Here is a 27090-nt window from a genome sequence, read left to right as displayed (position 1 = left end):
ATTCAGCCCCTGAAAACTAATAGTTATGTAGTTATTAACAGAGACAACTGCTTACCTGTTCTACTCGGCGCCAGTTTAGAGTAGTCACCATCAATTCATCTGCTCCACGTCGACAGAACAGCTATTCCTCTTCTGGACTGCTCTGTCGATGGGGCGTGGCTGCCAACGTCATGCTGATTGACAGCTAGATCCCCGGCTGTCAATGAGTATGACGTTGCAGTCATGACTCGTCAATAGAACAGAGTGGTAGAGACGCTGCTGCCCTGTCGACACGATGTCAGCACAAGCTTTTTGAATCGTTAGCTGGAGCGATCTTTGACCGCACTGTGCTAGCAGAGATCGACACCAGGAACAACAGGAATGTAGTTGGCAACTAAATGCCTGTTAGTTCTTAGGCCTGTAGAAAAAAAACTAAGTAGTTCTGGATAACCCCTTTTAATATTTGTAAACTAAAAATAGTTGTAGTCCAAGATTCCGCATATATTTTAACCCAAATTTTAAGTTAAAATGGGTTAAGCAGCAATCTGTGCCCCACTGGGATGAGCACCATTTGAAGGAAAACGCTATACTTTTTAGTGGCATTTGGGTGAAAAAGACATTCTCTCCAGCTTATTCAGTGCCTGTAATGCCCCAATATAAAAATTGATAAAAAGTGATTCTGGATGCAAAAGATAAATTTTCTGCATGCCCACACCTCCTCTCATCCGTCACTAACAGCTCTGGTTCAGAATTACCTTTTAAATATATCCAATTTAAGTTTGGGGAATCATAGATAAGATAAACCATAATAATAATAAGATAATACAATATAAACTATATACCGGTACATGAGGAGACTGCCTTCTGAACCTACTTTTATAGTAGTACCTTGTGATAGTACATGAATTGATTTGTAATTCTACAAAACAGGCCAAGCAAAATAAAAAAATTAATCCACTACAAATGTGAATTAGACCTAAACAATGTATTATAGACTTCTAGTACTATGAAATATGAGTGTGAGGAAGATGGTAAATGAAAATTAGCTATTTGACTTGCATTCCTCAATGTGCTTTTCCATTTACAAAGGCCTGCAATGTTCGGTTCGGATGATTCAGACAGAGTACTTTACAAGGCAAAGAAGTCCTACACTAGGAAGGGCATCGAAGTGACATGTAAGTTGGCAAATCCTCATTGTACTGTAAGAGTTTTTTGAATGAATTTACCTGAAGAAGGTCACTCATGAATGTTGAAAGACTGCCACCTGTTGCTGTAGGCTAACATTTTAATCACAGTTTTATTTGCATTTAAAGTGTACTTGACCACTTATATACATGCTGCTCGATCAGGCTCTGGCTGTATGATTTCAGCCAGAGAAAAGCATAATGTAAAAGCCGGACTGGAGACTATTCGGATAGGTTGGTCCCCGGCAGTTTCTCCACTCCCAATGACGTGGAGTAACAGGTCTCTCTCTATATGCACACACAGGGAGAAACCTGTTTCCCCAGAGCAGCAGGTGCAGAAAATCCATGAGGGACCTGCCTGTCGGACTAGTCTCCAGCGCTGCTCATTCCTCAGTGACCTTTTCTGTATGTTTTTCTATGAAACGCCGCAGCATGCCTTATGGAATGTGTAGCATGTATCAGCTCTCAAGTTCACATTAAATTGCTTAAAATGTAATTTTTGTTGTAATTGCTGCTGTTTGCGCACATCAGTCATTCTTTTTTCCTTGTTCCTGCACCTCTGCATTCCTGAGACACAGTCCCTTCTTCCCTCTAAATAATATATACAAATTAGAACAGAATACATTGTAAATGCATACCAAATGATCCTCAATTAAATCATACAGGGACCAGGGGAATATCCCAATTGGTACACTCACTCAGACATAATATACAAAAAAAACTGAGTGTAAACCCAAAAAATAAATTTTTGATAAAAAAAATCAATATTTTTGAATAAAATATTGATTTTTTTATCAAAAATTTATTTTTTGGGTTTACACTCAGTTTTTTGTATATTATATTCCCTCTAAATAAGTCTACTCTTTATAGGCAAGTGGGAGAGATCCCCAGTAAGACGCATTAATGAGAATGCCCACTTGACTAAAAAAGACTAGATTTACACACGTTAGTGGTGGCCATTTCTCAGGAATGGAGAGGTACAGGAACAAAAGAAAATCAATGCCATATTCAGAAAACAGTGGCTTTTACAACAAGTAAAAAATTACTTGTTTATGGCAAGTGACAGGTATTCTTTAAATTGTTTAACATATAAACTAAAAAAAAAATGTTATTCAAAATGCTTTTTCTGTTATTAGTGAGTACTTTGGGTATCAGTGAAGATCTGCAGCAGAAGTTGGAAGATGTGATGGTTGAAAGGAACCTGCTGTCCCTTGGGAAAGTGCTGGGAGAGGGTAAGTATTGTAACTGGTCTTCTAGAGGTTCCAGTGAGTATTGCAGTTTCTTACATAAAGCGAATTTCCTGTATCTTAAAGTGTAACCATCATTTTACCTTTTTTTCATATATCAATAGTACACATGAAAATAAGCAACTGTGTGATAAATCTTATGAGAGAAATCTGCTTTTTTTTCTTCGCTCGGACTGGTCTTTCATTTTCAAAAGTCTCAATTCACAGGTAAAATCTGTATTCAGTGAAAATAGACTTTCCTTTTACTGTGATAGGAGAAGTCAGTTGGTGATGATAAGATTCTACAGTTGTGGCCAAAAGTATTGACACTCCTGCAATTCTGTCAGATAATACTCAGTTTCTTCCTGAAAATGATTGCAAACACAAATTCTTTGTTATTATTATCTTCATTTAATTTGTCTTAAATGAAAAAACACAAAAAGAATTGTCCTAAAGCCAAATTGGATTTAATTCCACACCTAACATAAAAAAGGGTGGACAAAAGTATTGGCACTGTTCGAAAAATCATGTGATGCTTCTCTAATTTGTGTAATTAACAGCACCTGTAACTTACCTGTGGCACCTAACAGGTGTTGGCAATAACTAAATCACGCTTGCAGCCAGTTGACATGGATTAAAGTTGACTCAACCTCTGTCCTGTGTCCTTGTGTGTACCACATTGAGCAAGGAGAAAAGAAAGAAGACCAAAGAACTGTCTGAGGACTTGAGAAACCAAATTGTGAGGAAGCATGAGCAATCTCAAGGCTACAAGTCCATCTCCAAAGACCTGAATGTTCCTGTGTCTACTGTGCAGTGTCATCAAGAAGATTAAAGCCCATGGCACTGTGGCTAACCTCCCTAGATGTGGACGAAAAAGAAAAATTGACAAGAGATTTCAACGCAAGATTGTGCGGCTGTTGGATAAAGAACCTCGACTAACATCCAAACAAGTTCAAGCTGCCCTGCAGTCCGAGGGTACAACAGTGTCAACCCGTACTATCCGTCGGCATCTGAATGAAAAGGGACTGTATGGTAGGAGACCCAGGAAGACCCCACTTCTTACCCCAAGACATAAGAAAGCCAGGCTGGAGTTTGCCAAAACTTCCCTGAAAAAGCCTAAAACGTTTTGGAAGAATGTTCTCTGGTCAGATGAGACAAAAGTAGAGCTTTTTGGGCAAAGGCATCAACATAGAGTTTACAGGAGAAAAAAAGAGACATTCAAACAAAAAAACACGGTCCCTACAGTCAAACATGGCAGAGGTTCCCTGATGTTTTGGGGTTGATTTGCTGCCTCTGGCACTGGACTGCTTGACCATGTGCATGGCATTATGAAGTCTGAAGACTACCAACAAATTTTGCAGCATAATGTACGGCCCAGTGTGAGAAAGCTGGGTCTCCCTCAGAGGTCATGGGTCTTCCAGCAGGACAATGACCCAAAACACACTTCAAAAAGCACTAGAAAATGGTTTGAGAGAAAGCACTGGAGACTTCTATGGTGGCCAGCAATGAGTCCAGACCTAAATCCCATAGAACACCTGTGGAGAGATCTAAAAATGGCAGTTTGGAGAAGGCACCCTTCAAATATCAGGGACCTGGAGCAGTTTTCCAAAGAAGAATGGTCTAAAATTCCAGCAGAGCATTGTAAGAAGCTCATTGATGGTTACCGGAAGCGGTTGGTCGCAGTTATTTTGGCTAAAGGTTGTGCAACCAAGTATTAGGCTGAGGGTGCCAATACTTTTGTCTGGCCCATTTATGGAGTTTTGTGTGAAATGATCAATGTTTTGCTTTTTGCTTCATTCTCTTTTGTGTTTTTATATTTAAGACAAATTAAATGAATATGATAATATCAAAGAATTTGTGTTTGCAATCATTTTCAGGAAGAAACTGAGTATTATCTGACAGAATTGCATGGGTGTCAATACTTTTGGCCACAACTGTATGTAGAGTGGAGGTTGAGAGGGGGAAGAAGTGCTAGAGACAGATTACCTCCCTCCTCCAGTCTATATAGAATGTTATCAGAACAGCTGCCATCTCCTATCTCAGTAATGTAACAATCTGTCTTCACTGAATAGAGATTTTCCCGAGGAATTTAACATTTTGATAATGATTAGTCCTTGAGGAGAAAGAAGCAGATTTCTCTGCTAAAATATACACAAAGCAAAACAATGTTTTGAACTTTTGACTTTCAGGCTCCATATTTCACCATCCACTACTGCTATCTCCTACATAAATTTGTCTTGCAACTATTTAGCATATGATTAGTTATGCAAATTCTTGTCATAAAACTGCATTGTTACTGTTTTGCTCCTAAAAATCTAAATTAAAATTTGTCTTACTTTGTTAGAACTTTCTTAATCCACCTTTGGCATTCAACACAGCCTGAATCCTTCTGGGTATGCTCTCGATCAGATTCAAGTATGTCTCAACTGAAATCTGATCTTGGGTCTCATGTTCCCAAAGTAAGTGCATGCAGGTCTACTCACTTGGAGATGTATGCAGTTTTCTTCAACTCTACTCACAAGTGTTCGATTGGGTTGAGGTCTGGTGACTGTGGGGGCCAATACAATATCTCTACTTCATTATCATTGAGCCATTTCTTCACCAATCTTGACATATGCTTCGGGTCGTTGCCCAAAGTAACTCGTCTTATAGGATACTCACATGTAGCTCAGCAATGAGACCACCATTGATCCTTTTCAGGATTCAACACCTTTGGATGTGAAACAACCCCATATCATCAGGCTTATCCGATAGCCCCTTTTTCCCTTGTTTCTTCCAGACCCATTCGTACCCATCAGACCCTAGTATATTGACTTTCCAAATCACCCATTTCCAGTCTTCTACTGTCCACTTTTTATTGCAAATGTGAGCCAATGATTCTTATGACGATACTTAAGTCGAGGCTTCTTCACCTTTTTTCGGGCCACCATGCCAGACTTATGTAATGTGCATCGCACAGTGCTTGCATGGACGTGATGATCTCACCATTATGAAGCGTACAAGCCACCTCCACTGTCATGTTTCATGTTTATCGCTCCACAACTGGTAGACCTTGTGCTGAGCTGACATGTTGACTTTGATATTTTGCCTGGATGTACAGCTTGGCTTTTGAATGGATGGATGGACTTCATTTCATATTCTTCCAACTGTCATGGCACTTACATGATGCAGTTTGGCTATTTTCTTGGCTGTGAGACCGCTATCAATGAGCTGGATGATGCTATTTCTCTTTTCTTGACAAATTGTCATGCCTGCTCCTCAATTCAAACCAGTGACCTTTCACTTGGGAATCAACCTAATAACACACTGAGCAATTAGGGAATGTGAGAACAGTTTGTAGTATACAGGATGAAAAACACTTTTCCACCATCAGGAGAAAAACAGTAAGGGTCCCGTTACACTAAACAACGCACCAGCGATCCCGACAACGATATGACCTGGTCAGGATCGCTGGTGCGTCGCTACATGATCACTGGTGAGCTGTCAAACAGGCAGATCTCACCAGCGATCAGGAAAAGCGAGGACGCTGGTATCCAAGGTAAACAGCAGGTAACTAAGCGCCGTGTGCTTAGTTACCCGCTGTGTGCCTTGGATACCAGCGTGCTCGCGCTAGGAGCTGGTATCCAGGGTAAACTGCGGGTAACTAGTTACCCGCAGTTTTCCTTGGATACCAGCTTCCAGCACGAGCACGCTGGTATCCAGTGTACACAGTGGGTAACTAAGCGCGCGGCGCTTAGTTACCTGCTGTTTACCTTGGATACCAGCTCCAAGCTTCTGCTTACAGCACTGGGAGCTCGCTGATCGCTGGTCTCCCGCTGCCACACGCAGTGATGCGTGCTGGCCTGCGGGAAACCAACGATCAAACAATGGCCCAGGACATTCCTGCACGATCAGCGATACCCGGCGGGGGGGGGGCGGTCGCTGATGCGTGTCACACACAGCGAGACCGCTGGCGAGATCGTTGTTGCGTCACAAAATCGCTGACTCATCAGAGATCTCGCTAGCGATCTCGCTCAGTGTGAAGTACCCCTAACAATGTAGTGACCTGACAAGAATCTGCAGAACTAATCATATGCTAAATAGTTGCAAGTCAAATGTATGTATGAGATAGCCAAGATGATTGTTTTTCTAAAATACAATTTTTCTGTGTAATCAGAGAAAAAAAAAATTTTTTTTTCAATGATTTGTTAGGTTGACCTGTATCATGACCAGTGGTAGATTTCGATGTGATGCTTCTGCAGCTCCTTGCGGTGCAATCTGCTGCTTATACACAGGTTCCATGATAGAACATATATGACCAGTTATATTACACTCACTGGCCACTTTATTAGGTACACCATGCTAGTAAGGGGTTGGACCCCCTTTTGCCTTCAGAACTGCCTCAATTCTTCGTGGCAGAGATTCAACAAGGTGCTGGAAGCATTCCTCAGAGATTTTGGACCATATTGACATGATGGCATCACACAGTTGGCGCAGATTTGTCGGCTGCACATCCCTGATGCGAATCTCCCGTTCCACCACATCCCAAAGATGCTCTATTGGATTGAGATCTGGTGACTGAGGAGGCCATTTGAGTACAGTAAACTCATTGTCATGTTCAAGAAACCAATCTGAGATGATTCGAGCTTTATGACATGGCGCATTATCCTGCTGAAAGTAGCCATCAGATGTTGGGTACATTGTGGTCATAAAGGGATGGACATGGTCAGCAACAATACTCAGGTAGGCTGTGGCGTTGCAACGATGCTCAATTGGTACCAAGGGGCCCAAAGAGTGCCCAGAAAAAATTCCCCACACCATGACACCACCACCACCAGCCTGAACCGTTGATACAAGGCAGGATGGATCAATGCTTTCATGTTGTTTACGCCAAATTCTGACCCTACCATCCGAATGTCGCAGCAGAAATCGAGACTCATCAGACCAGGCAACGTTTTTCCAATCTTCTACTGTCCAATTTCGATGAGCTTGTGCAAATTGTAGCCTCAGTTTCCTGTTCTTAGCTGAGAGGAGTGGTACCCAGTGTGGTCTTCTGCTGCTGTAGCCCATCTGCCTCAAAGTTCGACGCACTGTGCGTTCAGAGATGCTCTTCTGCCTACCTTGGTTGTAACGGGTGGCAATTTGAGTCACTGTTGCCTTTCTATCAGCTCGAACCAGTCTGCCCATTCTCCTCTGACCTCTGGCATCAACATGGCATTTCCGGCCACAGAACTGCCGCTCACTGGATTTTTTTTCTTTTTCGGACCATTCTCTGTAAACCCTAGAGATGGTTGTGCGTGAAAATCCCAGTAGATCAGCAGTTTCTGAAATTCTCAGACCAGCCCTTCTGGCACCAACAATCATGCCACGTTCAAAGGCACTCAAATCACCTTTCTTCCCCATACTGATGCTCGGTTTGAACTGCAGGAGATTGTCTTGACCATGTCTACATGCCTAAATGCACTGAGTTGCCGCCATGTGATTGGCTGATTAGAAATTAAGTCTTAACACACAGTTGGACAGGTGTACCTAATAAAGTGGCCAGTGAGTGTATATCTGTTGTTGTCTTTCTTTAGGTGAATTTGGATCTGTGATGGAAGGGGAACTGCGATATCCTGATGGGACAACTCACAAAGTGGCTGTGAAAACCATGAAGTGTAAGGGAACTTCATCCTCTTGTTGCTAAGAATGCCGGTATCCAGTTTTGTACATTACATTGCTTTATTTTATTAACACATAGAGAATATTAACAAAATGTACATGTTATTTTTCAAACATAATGAAAATGCAAAACTAAAAAAATCTGAAAATCAAAATCAATGAATATTATCATTATCAAACTGTTTTCACTACATAAGATGGAGCTTGCCTTACACTTATTTTCGTTTCTGGGTAACATTGTACTCACATGTCGGCGTCATTGGTTGTTGTATCCACAGTGGACAACTTTTCACAAAGGGAAATAGAAGAATTTCTAAGTGAAGCGGCCTGCATGAAAGACTTCCACCATCCAAATGTGATTAAATTGCTTGGTAAGGTTTGTATATAAATCCTTTATAAAGGAATATAATTTCAGCTACACACATGCTTTGATATTAGTAGCACTACTAGGACATGGGTTGTCCTGTTTTGTACATCACACTTGGTGGCTCCCTGAGCTGAATTGCTGGTTATCTGGCAGTAAAGTACTAGATAAGCTAGTGCTATGCACTGAGCCTCCCTGCTGCCCATTGTTGTGCCTCTTTGCCGAACCGTGTGCTATCCCATGCTCCGAGCACAGGCGCTGTGCACTGCACAGGGGCACCGACACTGGCTGGATTCAGCTTGTACACTCTACAGCAAGCAGTATATGAACACTGCTGTACTCGTTGCCTAGGTGACAGACCACCGCTGCTTGCCATCTGGCTGCGATGGCTGGTAACCCAGGCAATGAGCAGTAAGCTAGAGAAATAAAAATCCTAACTTTCTTGACATGAGTTTTAATAAGAGGTATATTGCAAACGTGCTTGTTTTAACAAGTTCTTGGAAATTTTACCCATTAATAGTGATGCGAGAGCATGCTATCCGAGCATGGTGTTATCCGAGCACACTCGTGTGCTAACAAAGTGTCTTTGGTGTGCTCGAATAATATGTTTGAGTCCCCGTGGCTGCATGCAGGGATACTCTATCTGCACACGAGCGCGCTCGGATAACACCTTAGCACGCTCGCTCATAACTACCCATTAACAAAGATGAAGCAATCCTTTTTATGAGCTGGCCTGAAAATGTCATAATGACCAACAATTCTTGCCTTTTAGCAGCCATAACTTTTAGATTTTGCTTTTCACCTACGGTTGTTGTGAACTCTCTTGATCTGACTTCTGAGTCGGGGCTCCCTCTGGTGGCTGCCGCGGATAGTGGAGCTGGTCGTTTTGACAAAAGTCTATCACCTGAAGACGATGATTGGAAGTCAGGGGTTAATGACTGGGAGGATTTAAGTGAGCAAGCTTCCTTCAGTTGCTGCTGGTGATTTTTTTGTCTTCCTGTGCATTGTGAAGTCTGCATTTTCCCCTCCTTGGTCTTGCATCATTCAGATAAGTTATTTGTTTGCTGGAATCTTTTACATTTGATGTAGTTTTTGCCGTTCTCTGCTTTCTGCTTTGCTGTGTGGGTTCAGCCTTATTCCCTGCTGGGATTTGTGCTGGAACCCGCTCATATGTCACACCTTATGTCATTCTGTTCAGTATTGCTAATCCCTTGTTATATTAATATCTTTTGCTTTGCTTCCAGTTCACACCAGAATGCTGATCTAGCGGGGGAGAGGTCGTGTGGCCTCAGTGTTTTTGTATATCAGACGTGTTGGATTTTTTAGGGTTTTTGGATGATTGCAGACAGTATCTTTTCTGTCCTGTCCTATCTAGACAGTCGGGCCCCATCATTTGCTCACTCTATTTTCTGCCTGCGTTTGTGCCTCATCTTGTCTCACCATCAATATATGTTTGGGGGCTATCTATTTCTTTGGGGTTCTACTCCGGGGCAGTTTAGCTTTCCCCTTTCTTGCATTAGGCTAAGTTAACTCTTTGGCTGTGCCGAGGCGTCTAGGGCATCGTAGGCACGTCCCACAGATAATGCTAGTTGTGTTAGGTTTAGGGGTCTGCAATCCGCTAAGTTGCCAACTTTTCTGGTTTCCTGGTTGCTTAGCTAATTTCTTGTAATCCTCCTCGGTGACCGAATCATAACAGAATCACCAGCCCCAAAACTGTAGACTCTAGGGTACTCTAAAGAAGGGGAAAAAAAAAGTGTCATAATTTTTTATATTTTTTTTTTCTCTTTTTCTCTGGAGACCGTAGGAGGATTTTTTCTTTAATAGAGATTAAGCAATTGTCCGATCGTGTGGAGCAGCTCGCTGCTGAAGTTCGGGGAATTTCTGCCTATCTCGCTCAATCGTCTGCTGTAGAACCAAAAATTCCAATTCATGATGTATTTTCTGGGGATCGATCTAAATTTTTGAACTTTAAGAATAATTGTTAATTGTTTTTTGCCTTGAAACCTAACTCCTCGGGGAACTCTGTGCAGCAGTTTAAAATTGTCATCTCCCTGTTGCGCTGCGATCCCCAGGACTGGGCTTTTTCTCTGACACCTGGGAATCCTATTTTGGCTGATGTGGATGCGTTTTTCCAAGCTTTGGGGTTGTTGTATGATGAACCTAATGTTATTGATCAAGCTGAGAAAACCTTGTTGGCATTGAACCAAGGTCTGGATGCGGCAGAGTTATATTGTCAAAAATTCCGAAAGTGGACGGTCCTTACTAAATGGAATGATGACACCCTAGCAGCTCTGTTTCGGAAAGGTTTGGCAGAAACCGTAAAAGATGTTATGGTGTGATTTCTGGTCCCCTCTGGTCTTAACGACTCTGTCACTAGCCATTCAAATTGATCGACGTTAACGTGAACGTAAAACTATGCGAAAGGCGGTGCTGCCTTTTGAACAAACTTCTGAGCCCATGCAGTGTGATAGGGTTTTGTCTAGGGTGCAAAGTCAAGCGTTTAGAAGGCGCAATAAGTTATGCTTCTTTTGTGGGGATGTGGGGAAGGTGACTTGACGGATAGACTTGACTGGAAGTAGGAGGGGATGATGTGTACACTACAGACGGAGATTGGTAATGACAGAAAGGTAACAGCAGGGAAAGACAGAAAAGGGAGTGCAGTACCGAAATTTGACCACAAGATGGCAGGGGGGAGTGTAGTTCAGGACTTAACATCAGCTTACAGCTATAGAAACTGCTCAGTCATGGGGGGTGGGGAGATAGGAACCCAGGAGGGAAATTCCCAGTGAGAGAGGGGATAAATAGGACTGGTTGGGGTTCCAGAGGCTAGGCTAGTCCCGGGAGGAGCTCAGCAGAGGAAGACTCAGGACAGAAGATGGAGAACGGTGAAGAGCTCGACCAAGGGACTGACAGGAGAAGACAGTCAGGGGGGTGGCCCTGACACGACATACCGCAGGACAGACGAGGCCCCGGGGATACCGATTGGACGACGACCTCGGGCAGGTGAAGCACTGGTGGTAGATTGGTCTAGGACAGCCCCAGCGAAAGATCCGTGAGGGACGTCATCACGCCTAAAGGAAAGGTGAAAGGTACCCAGGCCTGGAAACGGAGAGCTGTAAAGGAACTGCGGTGCATGGTTAAGGTCGTCAGGAGGACGGCCAATAAACCAGGATCTGTTACAACTAAATTCTGCCTCCGTCTCGTCTTTGCATCGTCCGGTCGTGGTAAGCAGTGGACCACCCTCCAATCCGGCCCCCTACCACAGGGACACCTCTCATGCTATTTCTGTTTGCCCTAAGCGAGAAAAATGTTTTGCCCACTCATTTGCTATGGGCAGTGTACAGCCTAAATTCCTTTTGGCGGTTTCCTTGATCTGCTCCTTGTCTTCATTTTCTGCTAAAGCTTTTGTTGATTCAGGAGCAGCTCTGAATCTGATGGATTTTGACTTTGCCAAACGTTGTGGGTTTCCCATGATACCCCTGCGGACCCCAATTCCTTTGAGGGGTATTGATGCTACCCACTTGGCAGAGAATAAACCCCAATTTTGGACCCAGGTGATAATGCAGGTCGCCTTGGTCTACCAAGACAATTGTAAATTTTTGGTGTTGCATAATTTACATGACATGGGTACTGGGTTTTCCTTGGTTGCAGACCCATAATCCTGTTTCGGATTGGAAATCTGTGTCTGTGGTGAGTTGGGGTTGTCAATGTGTTCTTAGTGACACTCCTGTTTTCTCCACCTCTCCCCAGTCTCATGATGTTCCTGACAATTTGGCTGATTTTTCTGATGTATTTAGCGAGAGTAAGTCCGCGTCTTTGCCTCCTCATAGGAGTTATGATTGCGCGATTGACTTAGTGCCCAGTTATAAATTTCCCAAGGGTCGGCTTTTCAACTTATCTGTACCTGAACATGATGCTATGCGATCTTATATCAAAGAGTCATTGGAGAAGGGTCATATCAGACCATCCTCTTCACCTTTAGGTGCTGTTTTTTTTTTTTTGTGGCCAAGAAAGATCGTTCATTAAGGCCATGTATTGATTATCGTTCTCTTAATAAAATCACTGTGAAATATCAGTATCCGTTACCCCTGATTTCTGATTTATGTTCCAGAGTTAAAGGTGCTAGTTGGTTTACCAAGCTTGACCTTAGGGGGGGTGTATAATCTTATTCGCATCAAGCACGGTGATGAATGGAAGACAGCGTTTAATACTCCTGAGGGACATTTTGAGTACCTAGTGATGCCTTTTGGGCTCACCAATGAATGCCCCTTCCGTCTTCCAATCTTTCATGAACGATATTTTCAGGGACTTTGTGGATAAGCTTTTGATCATTTATTTGGACGATATTTTGATTTTTTCCAGTGATTGGGATTCTCATGTGGAACATGTTCGGACTGTATTCCGGATTTTGAGAGAAAACGCTCTGTATGTTAAGGGATCGAAATGTCTCTTTGGCGTACAAAAAATTTCATTTTTGGGATTCATTTTGTCTCCGTCTGCTATTGAAATGGAATGGCCAAGGTCCAGGCCATTTATGATTGGGTTCAGCCCACTTCCTTGGAGGCCCTCCAGAAACTTTTGGGTTTTGCTAATTTCTACCGTAAATTCATAAGTAATTTTTCTGGTATTGTAAAACCACTGACGGATTAATCTTTATTTTATAATCTTTATTTTTATATAGCGCTAACATATTCCGCAGCGATTTACAGTTTGCACACATTATCATCACTGTCCCCGATGGGGCTCACAATCTAAATTCCCTATCAGTATGTCTTTGGAATGTGGGAGGAAACCGGAGTACCCGGAGGAAACCCACGCAAACACGAGGAGAACATACAAACTCCTTGCAGATGTTGTCCTTGGTGGGATTCGAACCCAGGACTCCAGCGCTGCAAGGCTGCAGTGCTATCCACCGAGCCACCGTGCACCCTTTTTGACCAAAAAGGGTGCTGATGTGGTGAATTGGTCTCCAGAGGCAGTCTCGGCGTTCCAGGAGCTTAAGCGGAGATTCACTGCTGCTCCGGTCTTACGGCAACCTGATGTTTCACTCCCATTTCAGGTGGAGAGAGATGCTTCTGAGATTGGTGCAGGAGCTGTTTTGTCTCAAAGAGATCTGGTAACCTCTAAAATGAATCCTTGTGCCTTCTTTTCTCAAAAATTTTCCCCATCTGAACGTAACTATGATGTGGGGAATTGGGAATTGTTGGCCATGAAGTGGGCTTTTGAAGAGTGGAGACATTGGTTGGAGGGAGCTAGACATCAAGTTGTGGTCCTTTCTGATCACAAGAACCTAATCTAGCTCGAATCAGCCAAGCTTCCGGCACTAAGAATGTTAAGGCGGACGCCCTCTCTAGGAGTTTCTTTGCTGACTCTCTGAGGCTATGTACACATGTTGCGGATTCTGCTGCGGATCCACAGCGTTTCAGGCTCTGCGGGTCCGCAGCAGATTTAGCTGCATTGTACAGTACCATTGTTTTCAATGGTAAACTGAAAAACACTGTGCACATGCTGCGGATTTTTCCACGCGGATTTGCTGCGGATTCAAATCCGCAGCATGTCAATTCTTTGTGCGAAATCCGCAGCGGTTTCACACCTTCTCCATTGTAGAGGTGTGAAACCACCGGCTAATCCGCAGGTAAACCGCAGGTCTTTTGACCTGTGGATTTACCTGCGGATTTTTCCAAATCCGCATGGAAAAATCTGCAGCACCTAAAATTACGTGTGCACATAGCCTGAATATGACAGAACCTACTACCATTCTAAATGAGGGTGTGGTTCTTTCCGCCATTTCACCCGATTTGAGACTTGCCCTGGAGGAATTTCAGGAGGACAAACCTGAACGATGCCCTATGGGGAAATTGTATGTCCCTAATGTCACGGTCACATGTGTCTGGACGCAGCGAGTACCGCAAGGCGATCCCATATGACACACGTGACCCTGGATACGACGCCTCCAGTGGGGTGAATTTAAATAATAAGACTTGCAGCTGGATACACCACCTCCAACTGACGAATTTAGATATTACACATGTATATATACATAAGTCTGGAAACCCCGCCTCCAGTAAGGCGAGTCCCTGCACTCCTAACCTTCCCTATGCCGGTTCCGCACCGGGCGACGCACAGGAACCTTAAAACCCTGACTTGCCCTGCACCTAAACCCTCACTAGGGAATTGGTCGGTGCGGAAACTAATCCCACCACTGCACTAAACACACATAAGGGAAAATGACAATACAGGGGGACACCACTTAGCTTTTTGCTCTGTTGCTTGTGCTCCCCGCAACAGAGCCCCACCACCTGCGTGCATCTTCTCCAACAGGATCCATCACCATAACCGGATCCATCACCATAGTGCAGCCTTGGAGCAGAGTCCACCAGCAGTTGCAGCTGCCCAGTAAACAGAGTCCCAAAGATGAGTCCAGTTTCTGCCAAAAAGTCCAGCATGCTTGAGTCCAACTTTTCTGCCAAAAAGTCCAGCATGCTTGAGTCCAGCTTTCAGCAACCAAGTCCAGCATGCTGAGTTCAACTCTCAACATAGTCGCCACTCCACCAAGCCATGCAAGCACTTCCTGCTGACACCATAAACTGCGACTCCACCATGCCATGCCAGCCCTTCTTGCAGACCCCATCGTTGGACTCCACCAATCCATGCCAGCACTCCTTGCAGACTCCATAGCTGCCACTCGTCCCCTCTGGCAGGGCTGCCCAGGACTCTTGTTCAGCTCCATCTTTCATCCAGGCTTACTTGTGAATGACTAACTTGTGAATAACTATCACCAACAGTGATCAAACACACCTGACACCCTTTTATAGAGCATAACACCTGCATAAATCATGTGCACTTCAACTAAAGAAGCTAAAGTGCGATACCGCTCACCACCACCGGGGCAACATAGAACAAACGACACCACAGCGCAATAATTCCAATGGCCACCGGGGGCAATCAACTCACTTTGGCACACAGCCAAAGGAAACAAAAGTTCACTTTATCCATTTACTCTGTCAGATCCACCCTGGATCATGACACCTGACCAGTGGAGGAGAAGAGTAATGTCTGAAGTTCACTGTTCTGCGTTAGCTGGTCATCCTAGTATTTTTGGTACCAGAGACTTGGTGAGTCGGTCTTTTTGGTGGCCTGCTTTATCTCGTGATATCAGGAATTTTGTGCAGTCCTGTGGGAGTTGTTCTCGGTCCAAACACTGTTCTTGTTCTAGTGGTTTGTTAAGGCCCCTGCCGGTGCCCAGGAGGCCATGGACCCATATTTCAATGAATTTTATTTCTGATCTCCCTGTTTCTAAGAGAATGATGGTTATCTGGGTGATCTGTGATTGATTTTCTAAGATGGTCCATCTCGTACCGCTCCCAAAATTGCCATCTTCTTCTGAGTTGGTGCCCTTGTTTTTACAACAGGTGGTTCGTTTGCACGGTATTCCTGAGAACATTGTGTCGGACAGAGGAGTTCAGTTTGTTTCCAGAGTTTTGAGAGCTTTTTGTTCTAAACTGGAAATTCAGTTGTCCTTCTCCTCTGCATTTCATCCTCAGACCAATGGGCAAACGGAGAGAACAAACCAGACTTTGGAAACCTATTTGAGATGTTTTATATCTGCAGATCAAGATGACTGGGTCTCATTTTTGCCCTTGGCCGAATTTGCTCTAAATAATAGGGCTAGTTCTGCCGCTTCGATGTCTCCTTTTTTCTGCAACTTTGGGTTTCATCCTTGTTTTTCTTCAGGGCAAGTGGAGGCTTCGACCTGCCCAGGTGTGGATTCTGTGGTAGAGAGAATGCAGCAGATTTGGGATCAAGTAGTGGATAAGTTGTCTCATTCTCAGAAGGCCCAACGGTTTGCCAACCGGCATAGGACCACTGGTCCCCGGTTTAAAGTGGGTGACATGGTTTGATTGTCCTCAAAAAATATTCCTATGAAAGTTGCGTCTCCAAAATTCAAGCCAAGGTTCACCAGCCATACCGCAGATCCTAGGGTACTCAATAACTCGCTGCGGAAGTGCGGGGAATTTCCGCCTACCTTGCTCATTCACATGCTGCTGAACCAAAGATCCCTACTCCTGATGTGTTTTTTGGGGATCAGTCTAAATTTTTGAATTTCAAAAGTAATTGTAAATTATTTTTTGCCTTGAAGCCTAACTCGTCAGGGAGCTCCGTGCAGCAGGTTAAAATTGTCATCTCTTTGCTGCGTGGCGATCCCCAGGATTGGGTGTTTTCTTTGAAACCAGATGATCCTATTCTGACTAATGTGAACGCATTTTTTCAAGCCTTGGGGTTGTTGTATGACGAACCTAATGCTATTGATCAGGCTGAAAAGACCCTGTTGGCATTGAGCCAGGGTCGAGATTCTGCAGAATTGTACTGTCAAAAATTCCAAAAGTGGGCGGTCCTTACTGCCTGGCATGATAATGCCTTGGCAGCTCTCTTTCGGAAGGGTTTGTCAGAAGCCGTAAAAGATACTATGGTGGGATTTCCTGTTCCCTCTGGTCTGGACGATTCTATGTCATTAGCCATTCAGGTTGATATTCATACCAAAACATTGGTGCGTGCCTTTCATCGGGCTCACCCTGATCACCCTGGTGGCGTGGATGAGGGTTCGGTGACCCCTCCTCAAGGGGGAGGTACTGTTATGAGTTCATTTTCCCCTTCACCATTGAGGTCTGATGAACTCCCTCTTCTGGTGAAGGAAGGTAGTGAGGCTGATTACCAAGCACCTGAGCTGGGAGAGGATGACTGGGCGACGGGGATCTCTGACTGGATATAAGGCAGCCGACGCCCTTCCTCCTCGCTGGTGATTTCTCTGTGGAATTCTAGGAGACCAGTCTGATTCCTGCTCCTCAAAAGCTAAGTTTTCTGCTTTGCCTTTTTGCATTTGTGTTTTGGTTTTAGTTTGCCTTGCTTTTCTGGATTCTGCCATTCCCTGCTGGGGTGAGCTGAATTCCTTTTTTGTCGGTTGCTCTGTCTTCAGAAAATACCTGAGTACTGACATAGTCTTTTTGAAGCCTAGCGTCTTCAGGGCCTTTTTCTCTGTCAGTCTGCTGGCTCTTATTTTCATAGGGTTTTTTGCGGATTGCAGACAGCCGCTTTCCTATCCTGTCCTGTCTAGTTAGCTTGGGCCCCATCATTTGCTCAGTCTATCTTTCTATCTGTGTTAGTGTTTTTTCTTCTTTCTTCACCATCATTATATGTTGGGGGCTGCCTAGTGCTTTGGGTTCTGCTCTGGGGCAGTTTAGATTTCCCTTTCTGTCTTTAGGCTAGGCAGTTCTCCGGCTGTGATCGAGGGGTCTAGGGCATCGTAGGAACCCCCCACGGCTACTGCTAGTTGTTGTTGATAGGTTCAGGGGTCTGCAATCCGATAGCTGCCAACTTCTCTGGTTTTCTGGACTTAGCTAGCATTTCTGTTTTTGCCTGCTACGGTGACTCATTCATAACAGAATCACAAGCCATACCGCAGATCCAAGGGTACTCAATAGCAGGAAAGAATTTAAAAAAAAAAAAAAAAAGTGTGTATATTTTTTCCTTTATATCTCTGAGGCCGTAGGGGGAATTTTTTTTCTCTCAATGGAGATAAAGCAATTGTCTGATCGTGTGGAGCAGCTCGCTGCGGAAGTGCGGGGAATTTCCGCCTACCTTGCTCATTCACATGCTGCTGAACCAAAGATCCCTACTCCTGATGTGTTTTTTGGGGATCGGTCTAAATTTTTGAAAATGACGAACCTAATGCTATTGCTCAGGCTGAAAAGACCCTGTTGGCATTGAGCCAGGGTCGAGATTCTGCAGAATTGTACTGTCAAAAATTCCGAAAGTGGGCGGTCCTTACTGCCTGGAATGATAATGCCTTGGCAGCTCTCTTTCGGAAGGGTTTGTCAGAAGCCCTAAAAGATGCTATGGTGGGATTTCCTGTTCCCTCTGGTCTGGACGATTCTATGTCATTAGCCATTCAGGTTGATCGGCGTTTACGTGAACTCAGGACTGCACGAGAGGTGTTGCCACCTGTTGAACAAGTGTCTGAACCTATGCAGTGTGATAGAGTTTTGTCCAGGGAGCAACGTCAGGAGTTCAGAAAGCGTAATAAGCTGTATTTTTTTTGTGGAGATGTCTCGCATATTATTTCTGTCTGTCCTAAACGAGAGAAACGTTTTGCACACACGTTTTCTGTGGGTGGTGTTCAACCTAAGTTTCTTCTCGCAATTACTCTGATCTGCTCCCTGTCCACATTTTCCGCCAAGGCTTTTGTGGATTCGGGAGCAGCCCTGAACCTAATGGACTTGGATTTTGCTAAACGTTGTGGATTTCCTATGACACCTCTGCGGACGCCTATCCCTTTGAGGGGGATTGATGCTACTCCTTTGGCGAAAAATAAACCTCAGTTTTGGACCCAGGTGGTAATGCGGGTCGCCCCAAACCATCAAGAAAATTGCAGATTTTTGGTGTTGCATAATTTGCATGATACCATTGTTCTGGGGTTTCCCTGGTTGCAAATTCATAATCCAGTTTTGGACTGGAAATCTGTGTCTGTGGTGAGTTGGGGTTGTCGGTGTGCCCTTAGTGAGGCTCCGGTTTTTTCCACCTCTCCTCAGTCGCATGATGTTCCTGACTATTTGGCGGACTTTTATGATGTATTTAGTGAGAATGAGTCTGCATCTTTGCCTCCTCATAGGAGTTATGACTGTGCAATTGAACTGAGCCCGGGGTGTAAATTTCCCAAGGGTCGGCTCTTCAATTTATCTATACCCGAGCACGAGGCTATGCGATCCTATATTAAGGAGGCGTTGGAGAAGGGTCATATTAGACCATCCTCTTCACCATTAGGTGCTGGTTTTTTTTTCGTGGCCAAAAAGGATGGCTCATTAAGGCCTTGTATTGATTATCGTGCCCTTAACAAAATTACTATTAAATATCAGTGTTAACGTGGGTAGTCTGGAGCCGGAAACTCCAGGAGTGGACCCTCTGGACCGTGGCACCGAGGGGCCCCGGGCGAGCTGCCAGGTGGAACCGACCCCTATACAGGGACCGTTAGGAGCAGGCCCAGGGGTTCGAGTACCACGGAAGCCGGTACCGAGAGGGGCGGCTCAGGATGGACCGGAGTAGGACTGTGGGACAGAAGTATAGATGACGGAACAGGAACACTGGAGGCAGGACTGGAGTAGGATGGAACAGGAACACTGGAGGCAGGACTGGAGTAGGACGGCAGGACTGGAGCAGGAACACTGTAGGCAGAACTGGAGTAGGACGGCAGGACTGGAGTAGGATGGAACAGGAACACTGGAGGCAGAACTGGAGTAGGATGGAACAGGAACACTGCCAGGACTGGAGTAGGATGGCAGGAACACCGGAGACAGGACTGAGAGGCTGCTGCGGAGAGCAGGCAAGAACAGAACTGCAGGAGCTGAGAGCACACGATGCAGCGAGGCCAGTGTGCTTGGAAACACAACAATCAGGCACCTCCCACAGGGGGAAGCGGCCTGATATGCTCCTATCTGGTCTGCCATTGGTCAGGGAGGTGCTTCCGGGACAGGGCATAGCCGGAGCACAAGAGGCAGGAGGGAGGCGCGGCCGCGGCCTATGGCGCATGCGCATTTCATGCAGGGACGCCGCCGACCGCGCACCTGCCAGAGGCGACCTCCGTGGATGTCGGGCGGCGGGAGGCTGCGGCGTGAGAGCGATTGCCGGGTGAGTACGCAGGGACAGTGTAACAATCAGTATCCGTTACCCCTGATTTCGGATCTATTCTCCAGAGTTAAAGGTGCTTGCTGGTTTACCAAGCTTGACCTCAGGGGGGCGTATAATCTGATCCGCATTAAGCATGGGGATGAATGGAAGACGGCGTTTAATACTCCAGAGGGACATTTTGAGTACCTGGTGATGCCTTTTGGGCTCACTAATGCCCCTTCTGTCTTCCAGTGCTTCATGAACGACATTTTCCGAGACTTTGTGGATAAATTTTTGATTATCTATCTGGATGATATTTTGATCTTCTCCAAGGATTGGGATTCTCATGTGGAACATGTTCGGACGGTGTTCCGGATCTTGAGGGAGAATTCCCTGTATGTCAAAGGATCGAAATGCCTTTTTGGGGTACAGAGGATTTCATTTTTGGGATTTATTTTGTCTCCATCAACTATTGAAATGGATCCGGCCAAGGTACAGGCCACTTATGATTGGGTTCAGCCCACTTCTTTGAAGGCCCTTCAGAAGATTTTGGGTTTTGCTAATTTTTATCGGAAATTTATAGCAAAATTTTCTAGTATTGCCAAGCCATTGACTGATCTGACTAAGAAGGGTGCTGATGTGTTGAATTGGTCTTCGGAGGCTGTTTCTTCCTTTCAGGAGCTGAAGCGAAGATTCACTTCTGCCCCGGTTTTGCGGCAACCTGATGTCTCACTCCCGTTCCAGGTAGAGGTGGACGCTTCTGAGATTGGTGCAGGAGCTGTTTTGTCCCAAAAGGATCCTGTAACATCTAAAATGAATCCCTGTGCTTTCTTTTCCCGAAAGTTCTCCCCATCTGAACGTAACTATGATGTGGGGAATCAGGAACTGTTGGCCATGAAATGGGCATTTGAGGAGTGGAGACATTGGTTGGAGGGAGCTAAACATCAAGTTGTGGTCCTCACTGACCACAAGAATTTGATTTACCTGGAGTCGGCCAAACGCTTGAACCCTAGACAGGCTAGATGGGCCTTGTTTTTTACACGTTTTGATTTTGTGGTCTCTTTTTTTCCTGGCACTAAGAATGTCAAGGCTGACGCTCTTTCTAGGAGCTTCTTTGCTGATTCTCCTGTGGTGACCAAGCCTGCTACCATCTTAGGCGAAGGGGTAGTTCTTTCTGCCATCTCGCCCGATTTGAGACGTGCTCTGGAAGAGTTCCAGGAGGACAAACCTGAGCGTTGTCCCAGTGGAAAGTTGTATGTTCCTGACCAGTGGAAGAAGAGAGTGATGTCTGAAGTTCATTGCTCTGCATTGGCTGGTCATCCAGGTATTTTTGGTACTAGAGATCTGGTGAGTCTGTCTTTTTGGTGGCCCGCCTTGTCTCGTGATGTCAGGAATTTTGTGCAGTCCTGTGGGACTTGCTCCCGGTCTAAACTTTGTTCTCGCTCTAGTGGGTTGTTGATGCCTTTGCCGGTCCCCAGGAGGCCATGGACCCATATTTCAATGGATTTCATCTCTGATATGCCTGTCTCTCAGAGAATGACTGTTATTTGGGTGATTTGTGATAGGTTCTCTAAGATGGCTCATCTTGTACCACTCCCTAAGTTGCCATCTTCTTCTGAGTTGGTGCCCCTGTTTTTGCAACAGGTGGTTCACTTGCACGGGATTCCTGAGAACATTGTATCTGACAGAGGAGTTCAGTTTGTGTCTAGATTTTGGAGGACGTTCTGTTCCAAGCTGGGAATTCAGTTGTCCTTCTCCTCTGCGTTTCACCCTCAGACCAATGGGCAGACGGAGAAAACAAACCAGACCTTGGAGTTGTATTTGAGATGTTTTATTTCCGCTGATCAGGATGATTGGGTTTCATTTTTGCCCTTGGCCGAATTTGCTTTAAATAATAGAGCTAGTTCTGCCACTTTGATGTCACCTTTTTTTTGTAACTTTGGGTTTCATCCTCGATTTTCTTCAGGGCAGGTGGAGCCTTCTGCCTGCCCAGGTGTTGACACTGTGGTGGAGAGAATGCACCAGATCTGGGACCAAGTGGTGGATAAGTTATCTCTCTCCCAGGAAAAGGCCCAGCGGTTTTCCAACCGACATAGGACCGTTGGTCCCCAGTTTAAGGTGGGTGATATGGTTTGGTTATCATCAAAAAATATCGCTATGAAGGTAGCTTCTCCTAAGTTTAAGCCTAGATTTATTGGGCCTTACAAGATTTTGGAGATCATTAATCCGGTCTCTTTTCGGTTGGCTCTTCCTGTCACATTTAAAATCCATAATGTGTTTCATAAGTCCTTGTTGAAGAGGTTTGTTGAACCAGTAGTTCCTGGGGTGGCACCTCCGGACCCTGTATTGGTTGAAGGTAACATGGAATATGAAGTAGAGAAGATACTGGATTCCCGTCTGGCTAGACGGAGACTCCAGTATTTGGTTAAGTGGAAGGGTTATGGTCAGGAGGATAATTCCTGGGTCTCTGCCTCTGATATTCATGCCAAAACATTGGTGCGTGCCTTTCATCAGGCTCACCCTGATCGCCCTGGTGACGTGGATGAGGGTTCGGTGACCCCTCCTCAAGGGGGAGGTACTGTTATGAGTTCATTTTCCCCTTCACCATTGAGGTCTGATGAACTCCCTCTTCTGGTGAAGGAAGGTAGTGAGGCTGATTACCAAGCACCTGAGCTGGGAGAGGATGACTGGGCGACGGGGATCTCTGACTGGATATAAGGCAGCCGACGCCCTTCCTCCTCGCTGGTGATTTCTCTGTGGAATTCTAGGAGACCAGTCTGATTCCTGCTCCTCAAAAGCTAAGTTTTCTGCTTTGCCTTTTTGCATTTGTGTTTTGGTTTTAGTTTGCCTTGCTTTTCTGGATTCTGCCATTCCCTGCTGGGGTGAGCTGAATTCCTTTTTTGTCGGTTGCTCTGTCTTCAGAAAATACTTGAGTACTGACATAGTCTTTTTGAAGCCTAGCGTCTTCAGGGCCTTTTTCCCTGTCAGTCTGCTGGCTCTTATTTTCATAGGGTTTTTTGCGGATTGCAGACAGCAGCTTTCCTATCCTGTCCTGTCTAGTTAGCTTGGGCCCCATCATTTGCTCAGTCTATCTTTCTATCTGTGTTAGTGTTTTTTCTTCTTTCTTCACCGTCATTATATGTTGGGGGCTGCCTATTGCTTTGGGGTCTGCTCTGGGGCAGTTTAGATTTCCCTTTCTGTCTTTAGGCTAGGCAGTTCTCCGGCTGTGATCGAGGGGTCTAGGGCATCGTAGGAACCCCCCACGGCTACTGCTAGTTGTTGTTGATAGGTTCAGGGGTCTGCAATCCGATAGCTGCCAACTTCTCTGGTTTTCTGGACTTAGCTAGCATTTCTGTTTTTGCCTCCTACGGTGACTCATTCATAACATTATGTCATTCTGTTCAGTATTACTAATCCCTTGTTATATTAGTATCTTTTGCTTTGCTTCCAGTTCACACCAGAATGCTGATCTAGCGGGGGAGTGGTCGTGTGGCCTCAGTGTTTTTCCATATCAGACGTGTTGGATTTTTTAGAGTTTTTGCATGATTGCAGACAGCATCTATTCTGCATCTATTTTGTCCTGTCCTATCTAGACAGTCGGGCCCCATCATTTGCTCACTCTATTTTCTGCCTGCGTTTGTGCTTCATCTTGTCTCACCGTCAATATATGTTTGAGGTTCTACTCCTGGAAAGTTTAGCTTTCCCCTTTCTTGCTTTAAGTTAACTCTTTGGCTGTGCCGAGGCGTCTAGGGCATCGTAGGCACGTCCCACGGCTAATACTAGTTGTGTTGTTAGGTTTAGGGGTCTGCAATCCGCTAAGTTGCCAATCTTTCTGGTTTCCTGGTTGCTTAGCTAATTTCCCGTAATCCTCCTCGGTGACCGTTTCTTTTGCCGCTGATTGTGAATACCGTACAAATAAAGTAATTAATTTTTGTAACGCAAAGATCAGGGATCAAAAACAATACCATTTACCTTTTTTTTTTTTCTTACTGGTCATCTTTCTTACTGAGCAACCTGTTGAACTACTAATTGAAAGTACTACGGTCATGTGTACACTTAAAGTGGCTTCTCTTGCCTTAAGATATTGATGATCTACCCTTGTATGGGTCCTCACTATTAGATTGGTGTGGGCAGTGACAGGAACAAGCGGTATGAAATCTGGTAAAGAGGCAGTAATTGGCTCCAGGCAATTAGTGAACAGATTAAATTGAAAAGGCAGAAACAAAGTCAGTTTCACTTTCTCGGTCAAAAAATGCGATCACTGGCACCCTGATAGTGATAGAAATTGAAACAAAGCTCCTTAATATTTGAGTACATTAGCCAAGAACAATTGTTCAGCTGGCCCCTATCTTGCCCGGCTGGCTGCTATCTTGCCCAGCTGGCCACTGTCTTGCATGGCTGGCTTCTATCTTGCCCTGCCATACACAGTAGCGCTCATGTTGCTGAGCTCTTGTGGCTTTTCCCCTATGCTATCTCAGGGAGAACAAAAGAATCGACAGTCTAAAATCAGATATGTTGTATCCTTCTCTTCCTGGACAATCCCCTGTCTCGTGTGTGTGTGTGTGTGTGTGTGTGTGTGTGTGTGTGTGTGTGTGTGTGTGTGTGTGTGAACTTTAGTCTTGCAGATTCCAGAACAAAGCACTGTAAAAATCATTGCATCATTGTTAAAGGGGTTATCCCAGACTTTACTTATTTTCCCTATGGGGCCGAGAACTTACAGGCGGGTAGTTGCTAATTACCTGCCTGATCTGCCCGGTGCCAAATGGTCATGTACTGTTCATGCTTGTGATTCTGCTGCTTTATTTAACCTCATGTCAACAGAGCAACTCTCCCTCGTCTGCTCTGTCGACAGGCATCACTGGAGACTTCATGCTGATTGGTAATTGGGCAGTAGGGAGATAGCATGACATGAACAGTGAGGCCTCCGTCAACAGAGGAGAGCGGAAGAGAAGGAACTGCTCTGTCACTGTCATTCTGAGCTGGTAGACACCGTTCCCGGGCAGAACAGGTAGGTAGTTAGTAGCTATCTGCCTGTAAGTTCTTAGCCCCATGGGAAAATATGAGCAAAGTCCTGGATAACCCCTTTGACAGAATGAACATAATATCTGAGAAATCAATCATTTTTATTGCTTTTGGCTTTTATTTTGGTCACAAATATTTTGACAATACTGTATATGTGTATTCTCATTCCAGGTGTCTGCCTAGAAGTTGGCCCTAGAAGAACCCCCAAGCCCATGGTCATTTTACCATTCATGACATATGGGGATCTGCACAGTTTTCTTCTTTCCTCTAGAATTGGATCTGGACCGCTAGTAAGATAAATAAGTTATATCATTGCAATTCTTATGCATGAAATACCCCTCTATAAATCTGAACATGCCAAAAATAAGTCAATAAATCAAATAATGAAATGACACATAATTAATAGAAAAACTAGGTATTGGTTATTTTTATTTTGTTTTATCACATCTCCACTTTTAGCCTTTCTCTTTAATCCTGGACAGTCCCTTTAGGAGGGCGCATTGATGTTGGAGTCTTTATTAAGCTAAACATTCTCATTGTGTAAGATTAACCACTGAAAGCACCACCCAGCGTTTGTATTTCCAGTGCTGGAGTGGTGCTTCTTATCTCAGGTCCCTGCCTCTACCCACATACTAACCCTCCACCGTCTTCACCTTTTTACAAAGCCGCACCGGTCCTGCGGCGCCATCTTGTGACTACAACTTCTGACTGACTAGAAGTCAGAAGAAACGGCCACAAGTGCTCAATGCAAGTCTGTGTGAGCCAGAACGAAGCCAGAACTAGGCTCTCATAGACTTGCATGGAGTTGTGACCTCTGGCTTGCTCCATGAAGCACTGGAGCAGCTGGCAGGTCACTAACTGCTGGAGACTGATGGGAGCTGTAGTGATAAAAGGTGAAGACGGCGGCAGGTGACTATGATAATGACTGAATTGGTCTACATCTCTATCCTTTTCTTTATTGACACCCAGGAACGTAGAAACTCCTGTGTGACAAAATCTTCTGTTCATCTGTGTTATCCATTCTTAAAAAATTTGTTTAGTTGTGACTGGGATTAGAGGAACACAATCATAATGTTTTATGTATGCCCTTTCCTTTCTATATAACTGAGAAAACTTAAAAAGGTTGTATATGGAGCGCCCAATAGGGCCATGGGGTACCCGGGCCAGATCCAACGGTGCTTCGGGGGTTATCATGGCTGCAGTGACCTGGCCCGTGGCCCTGGGCATCCAATAAAAAAATATGATGTAAGGGGAATTAAATTTATAGGGAACACACTCCTTGACAGAAGTTATGTCGCTTATCCATGTTATGTAAATAAAAGCTTATAACCTGACGTTAAATTCATCCATTGGTTGTATAAATTATTCTTTTGAAAGCTGAATCCCTCCAAAATGTGGTTTAGGTTAAGAAAATAAATTGGCATCAATGCAGAAATATTGATCATTTAATGGACACAGAATGGTCAGATTTTGGCAAGACAAAAGTTTTGTCGTCTGGTCATATAATGCACCCAATCCTAGTTTACATCCTTACCTGTGCTCAGATAATGATCGGTTAATTAGTGGGTGTGTATAAAAAGAAACCCAGCACCCCAGACCTTCACTTGAGCTGCAACTTGAGTTCTGACAACATGCCAAAAATCCACCCTGCAAGCAAAGCCTGGATTATCAAGAGGCTGAAGACCAGATCCACTGCAGAGGTGGCTGGCACCTTTAATGTGTTTCAGCTTCAAGTACAAAGAATTAAAAAAAAGTTTCGAAGAGACTGGAGATGTGTTTGATAAGCCCAGGTCCCCACAAGATAACTGCTCAGGAGGAACGTTTGTTGGTTAGAAAATCCAAAGCAAGCTCCTCTTCCACTGCAGCAGAGCTCCAACAGGCCTCATCACCTCAAGTCCCTGTGTCAACTAGAACAGTTTATAGGATTCTGTTTCAAAATGGCCTCCATGGTCGAATCAGTGCCCAGAAGCCAGCACTAAAAAAAAGGCAAATAAAAAACCGTGTGGCATTTGCAAAG

At 44.7% G+C, this 27090-nt stretch overlaps 1 protein-coding gene across 1 annotated transcript in view; it reads left to right on the top strand.

Annotated features, from left to right (window-relative positions):
- The window catches only part of MERTK (MER proto-oncogene, tyrosine kinase), a 337008-nt gene that overhangs the window by 254405 nt on the left and 55513 nt on the right, over positions 1 to 27090 (top strand). Inside the window, exons 11-15 of the mRNA XM_073545163.1 lie at positions 1069 to 1154; positions 2300 to 2395; positions 7945 to 8025; positions 8308 to 8400; positions 25245 to 25363. Coding sequence (XP_073401264.1) covers positions 1069 to 1154; positions 2300 to 2395; positions 7945 to 8025; positions 8308 to 8400; positions 25245 to 25363 — 475 coding nt within the window. The remainder of the gene's footprint in view (positions 1 to 1068; positions 1155 to 2299; positions 2396 to 7944; positions 8026 to 8307; positions 8401 to 25244; positions 25364 to 27090) is intronic.

Source organism: Dendrobates tinctorius, unplaced genomic scaffold, assembly GCF_039654945.1.
Source record: "Dendrobates tinctorius isolate UK_male_01 unplaced genomic scaffold, ASM3965494v1 ptg000140l, whole genome shotgun sequence".
Taxonomy (NCBI): Eukaryota; Metazoa; Chordata; class Amphibia; order Anura; family Dendrobatidae; genus Dendrobates; species Dendrobates tinctorius.
The sequence above is the reverse complement of the archived record's forward strand: the minus strand, read 5'-3'. Positions and strand labels throughout refer to the sequence as shown.